This window comes from Planococcus citri, chromosome 3 (assembly GCF_950023065.1).
Source record: "Planococcus citri chromosome 3, ihPlaCitr1.1, whole genome shotgun sequence".
Classification (NCBI taxonomy): domain Eukaryota; kingdom Metazoa; phylum Arthropoda; class Insecta; order Hemiptera; family Pseudococcidae; genus Planococcus; species Planococcus citri.
Window position 1 is genome coordinate 31,995,745 of NC_088679.1, and position 6,000 is coordinate 32,001,744.

Consider the following 6,000-nt stretch of genomic DNA (forward strand, 5'->3'; position numbering starts at 1 on the left):
TCTCTTTACATTCAGGCCTAAGAATTTTGTCGGTTCTCCCATATCTTTCATCTTAAAAATCCGTTTCAGTTTCTTGATATATCGGTTCAGTATTTTCAGGTCATTTCCGGCAAAAATCATGTCATCAACATAAATAATCAGGAAACCTTGGAACTTTCCATTACAAATCCAAAACAAACAAGGATCGTTCACATCAGCTTCAAAGCCAAGCTTTTTCAATTCTTCTGCGAACTTTTTATTCCAACAACGAGGGCTCTGTTTCAAACCATATAACGACTTTTTCAACCTCAAAATGTACTCTTTCTTTTCTTCAGCTGTTGGTTTCATGCATTCGGGTATTTCCATGTACGTTTCTTCTTCTAATTCTCCGTTCAAAAATGCTGTAGTTACGTCAAGTTGTCGAGCTTCTAAATTCAGTTTATTGATGATTGAGAAACCTGTTCTCACGGTTGTTATTCGGGAAACTGGTGCGTAAATCTTTGAAATAGCCATATTTCGGGTGTCTTTAAATCCTCGGGCAACAAGTCGGGCTTTGTACTTAACATTTCCTTTCGTGTCAATCTTTCGTTTGAAAACCATAGTTGAATCTACGACGGTGTGTACTTTATGTTTCGTATTGGTCGGGCGGCAAACTTTTTCCCAAACACCATTGTTTTTCATCGACTTTAGTTCTTCATCAATGGCTCCTTGCCATTGAACTTGTTCGCTGGAATTCATCGCTTGTTTATATGTCATCAGATCTGCAATCATCGACGTCATTAGCGCGAATGTATTCAGGTCTTTATTCGAATCGGTTATATCATAGTACTCTTTCAATCGGGCAAATTCAGCATCAAAATGTTCTTTTATTGACACATCTTTTTCCACTTCTTGAGCGTTCAGGGCAGTTAATTCAATTTCTTGTTCAATCCATTCGGTTTCAGTTTCGGAATCAGAGTCAGAATCGGAATCAGAATTATGTTCTTTATCAGGTTTACACAGGATGGATATCTTAATATCAGTTTGAGTTCCAAACTCTCGAGTTTCGGGTTTATCAGATGGCTCGTACGGATCAGTCTGAGTATCTCTGCTGGCTGTAGTTAACAGTTTATCAATAATCGTTGGCAACGGAGTTGTTCTCGGTTTGTCTTCAGGTTTTCGGTAAATTTCCTCGAAATCTTTCAGCCATTCAGCTTCCGGTACTACAGGACCATACTCTTCGGAAAGACCTTGTATGTCTCTGTAGTTCTTGAATTCAACGCACTTTACGTGTGTCGATCGTATTATCTTATTGGACTGCGGTAGTAGGACTTTGTAACCAGTTGCGGTGTATCCAACAAGAACTCCAATTACAGCTCGTTGATCACATTTCTTCAAATTTGGGTCATTGCGATGAACATACGCAATACAGCCATATCTTCTCAGGTACTGGGCTCGGAGTTGAATATCAGGAAAAATCATGCGAATCGGGAGTTGATTTTTAATTTGGGAATGAGGTGTTCGGTTGTAGATTTTTATAGCTGTTGCGAGTGCTGTATCCCAGTGATGCTGTGGTACTCCGGAATCAAGCAGCATAACTCGTACTTTATTCATGATCGTTTGATTGAACCTTTCAGCTGTTCCATTGTGTTGAGGTGTATTCGGTTCCGTGTATTCAATGCGAATTCCTCTATTTTCACAGATTTCTTTAAACACGTTGCTGGTATATTCACCTCCATTATCACATCGTAACAGTGATTTTCTTACCTCCTTCCACTTGTCTGCACACAGCAATCGCTTGCTCCAATTCTTCGGTTTGCGAGAAAATAAACGCTGTTTCTTCCAACGAAAGGACGGAGATTCCATCGTCGGCTCCCTCGGATCCGGGTTGAATAATTTTGGCATCCAAAATTTCGCGTTGCGCCACCAACACAGGAATGTTTTCCGTCATCGTCTTTTGAACGTACGTGAATAACACACTGCGATAATTCGCTCGGCAACGACGAATCGGTTGGGCATCTGCGTTGTACGCTTCCTGCGTCCAATCTTCTTCACTCGGGATCTCCACGGTCTGTCTCAGGTTCGCATGTAACTGCGGCGGTGTAATCGGGCGTGGCTGATCAACTGGATTTCCCAACACATTAACGTGAGGCGTTGTTGACGAGACAACGTTCTGCGGCGTGGAACTCGGGTTTGACGTCGTGGTACTTGGTGTGGACGTCGTAATATCGATTTCCTCGATTCGTACAGTCGGCGTCGGCGGCCGTATAAACGTGCCAGACGTCCTCGGCATCGGTTTAAAACCATTCGGATGAATCGGGAAACTCCTGTTTGGAAAGGGCGGCATAATTCGACGCGGTCTCGTACTTTTCCGAAATTCAGGTCCGGTTTTCGGTTGCGAATCAGTCTTAGTCGGTGTTTTCGCCTCAGCCTTCGGGTTGAACGTATTATCGGCGAATTTCTTCAACGGTGTTTTACCGGCGTCAGGTTTCGGCTCGGGAAATTTCTTCGTCGATTTCTGTACAAATGGCTCGTCATCTTTGAGCTCGGCTTTCGTCGGTTGCCGTTTTTCCGGTGTCGTTTTCGTGCTCGAGCCGCTGGTGTGACTAGGCGGAGGCGGTACGGGAGGGTGGCTCAAAATAACCCGCCCTAAAACGTCCATCAGCGGAATCGGGATCGGGTTATTTGATGGAAATAACGGAACAACTTCACGTGCGGCTTCCTCTTCAACATTTAACATTTGGACGCGCAGATCCAAGCTCTTTTTCAGGCACAGAAGCCAATGTTCGAGCTGATGAATTTTATTATGAACTTCAGCTATCACCGTTGGGCTCATCTCGTTCACTGGTAACTTCGGGAACTCAATCTGGAGAAAATCCATATACGGATCGCTTTCGCTAGTTTCCATCGGTTCAGGTTTGTTCAGGTTCAGAGCTTGTAACGCCTGTTCAGGTGGTGTCACTTCCGCCGTTGGTGCTCGCTGACGAGTGACCATTACGTCATCAGGGTTGCGATTCGGTGACCGGTGGTCTTCTCGGCGGTGATCGCGTCTATCGGGTGAAAATCGGGAACGTCGGGTGTCAGAATCGTGGTCGCGATTGTGATGTCTTGAGCGGTCTTCGTGATATCGGGAATTCTCGTTGTAATATTGATCACGATGATTCGACGAGTAATCGTTATTCGGGTAATCAGGCATGGCGTCGCGCTTCTTCTTCAAGCCAACCATTTGCTCAGCGGAAATCATACCGGCGCGATATAGGCCCAATAAGTCGTCCGGCATCTCGAACTCTGTAAAATAAATACATGTTATTTCTTATTTTCGGGTGTAGATTTAGGCTCTTTCTTCGGGATCGGTTTCTTCGGGTCTTTATTTCCTTGATAGCCTTTTCCCTTTTTCCTCCAATTTGACTTCGGTGGTTTGCGTCTGTCCGTCTGCCAGTTTTTCTTGGAATTATAGCCCCTATCATTACGATAGTTTCTATTATTCCGCGAATTCTGGTTCGGGCGACGATCTCAGTAGTTATTTCTCGGGCGGAATTTTGGATATCGGGGACGGAAAGGTCTACGGTTGTTTCGGTGTTGTTTACCTGATCTATAATCCCTGTATTCGTTCGGGCACTCCTTGCTTCGATGACCCCACTCTCCGCATTTAAAGCATCTCGGTCCTTTCTCCCAATCGGGGCATTCCCACACATAGTGATACGGACTGCTGCAATTGTAACAATTATGCGGCGGCGGTCGGGGTACGTGAGCAGCATTCGGTGGCGGAGGTGGTCGGGGATTCGGGTTTCGGTAGTACGCTAAGTTCGCCTCTTCCGGCTTCCGGTATTTCTCAGATTCTTCCTGCAACAATAGAATTTTCAGGTCAGGTATGGAAGGTTGGTTCGCACCACGGGCTTTTAAAATTGTCTTAACGTTCGGGTAAATATTTTCATTCGCCTCAACTAAACGATCATATACATCGGATTCGGGTATGTCAGTTTTGGTTTGCATTTTGTAGTCAAGCAGCAACTCGTCCAATCGGTTGAAGAAATCGTCCAATTTTTCACCTCTTACGAGAGTGAGTTTGTTGAACTCAGACTTTACCAATGAACGACTTACGTTGCGCTCAGTGCGCCTTATTTCGAAAAGTTTTTCGATGACTTTCTCAACTGGTGAAATCATTGTTACTCGGGGAAGATAATGGGGGTCCAGCCTGTGCAACACGATATTCATCAGCTGCTCCTCTTCGATCTTTGCAGCTTTCTTCTCAGTTTTCCGGTTATGTATGTCGATCTGATAGATTTTCGCATCCATCTCCAGCATCTTATACCACGTATCAATTCGGGTTGTTTTAGTGAGCATCGTTCGTGACTCATGCTGACTTCGAAGCATATTCGGGTTAAATGATTGACGTTTCTTCTTTTTCTTAGATTTCGTCTTTTTCTTTTCCTTCGATTTCTCCTGCGTCTTTTCTTTCTGCGTTGGCGGTTCGGGAGGTGAGTCAGGAGAAGAGGAGTGGTTGCTAGTTCCACCCGCTCCGCTCCCTCCTTTGTCATTATCGCTTTCATCGTCCGAGCTCGAGTCAGAATCTGAATCAGAATCCGAATCTGAGCTATCATCGTTTTCTTCTCCATCTTCTTCTTCATCAGAGCTGTCCGAACTCTCTTCTGAGTTTGCTTTGTCATTCTTCTCGTTTCCGCTTACTTCATTATCACTAGCGTCGCTAACGGATGGTTTCGGAGTTGGAGCTCTTTTCTTCACAGTTCGGGGTTCGGGGATTGATTCGGGTTCAACTTTACATTTCAGGTTATTCAGCATCGTCGCAGCTTGTTGTCCTAAAACACTCAGGCTAGTCAAACGTCCAAGTAAGTCTTCTTTTTCCAAATTCGTAGCGTTTTCGGGAACGTTGATTATTGAACGTAATTCGGGAGTTACTTCAACGTATTCAGGTTGATGAGTCGGTGCAGGCTGACTAGCTGGTTCAGGTTGCTGCGTTGATACGCTCGGTTGACTCAGGTTGCTAATCGTCTCAATATTTAACGAGCGGTTCGATGTTTGCTGGGATGCTGTATTTGCGTCGGAAGTTTTATCAGATAATTTCTTCTTCTTCTTTTTCTTTTTCTTCACTGGTTCGTTTTGCACAGGCTGAGTAATCGGGGGTGGAGGGGCGGTGTTCGTACTTGTACTTGAATCAGGTTTAGACTTAGGCGCTTTACTTTTCTTTTTGGATTTAGATTTCGAATCAGGCTCGGTAACGCTTTTCTTTTTAGATTTAGACTCGGGTTTAGATTCGGGTTTAGAACTTACTTTTCGCTGTTTACGATTCGCAGCTTCTTTTCGACGTTTGCTTTCTTCTTCTCGTTCCTGAATACCCAATAAAACATATACGTAAGTTCAAAGTTTTTCAAGCTTTTACAAAAACAAGAAATAAATCAGGGTTGTTGTTCATGCACGTGACTCACTCGGTCTTTACGCTGCTGGCGTTCAATTCTCGCGTTGGATTCAGCGATCCGACGACGTTCGGCTTCGATATCATAATCACCGGAGCTGGACCGACGTTTTCTCCGGGAATCATCTCTGGAATCAGAACGGGATCTTTTCGAGCTTCTGGAACTTGAGTGATACTCGCGATCATCTCTCCTCCTTCTATCTTCGTCACGACGGCGATCATCTCGGTGGCGGTCTCCCTGCATGAACAATCACAAGTTTTTGGGCTTAGAAATCAGGTAGATGAGATCGGGTGTTTTGTGCTTCGGAAATAGCGTAAACAAGAAGCTAACTACAAAACAACTTACAACTCTCAATCGGAAACACTCCTTATCGAAAGTTGAGTCTAGTAAGCTGCGATTCAGTTAACCAGATCACACTCCCCAGTTAACTTTCACGTAGCAAACTAGCCCGAAAAGTTAAGTAAACGCTCAGTTTCGGAAAAACTTAGTTTCTTACCGCTGAGAATGTTCATCGTACGTTACAAGTGCTTAAGTCGAAGAAAAATCGGGCATGTGCTTAGTGCGACTTGTATCCAGATCAACAAAATTAAGAAAGCTAACACTTTTAAAG

General features: G+C 44.3%; 1 protein-coding gene across 1 annotated transcript; it reads right to left on the reverse strand.

The window, feature by feature from the left end:
- Positions 1–3,323: 3,323 nt before the first annotated feature.
- Positions 3,324–5,392, reverse strand: LOC135840551 (kinesin-like protein KIF21A). Its single transcript, XM_065357153.1, has one exon. It carries the CDS (start codon positions 4,756–4,758, stop codon positions 3,472–3,474), a length of 1,287 nt encoding a protein of 428 aa, XP_065213225.1. The 5' UTR covers positions 4,759–5,392; the 3' UTR covers positions 3,324–3,471.
- Positions 5,393–6,000: the final 608 nt, after the last annotated feature.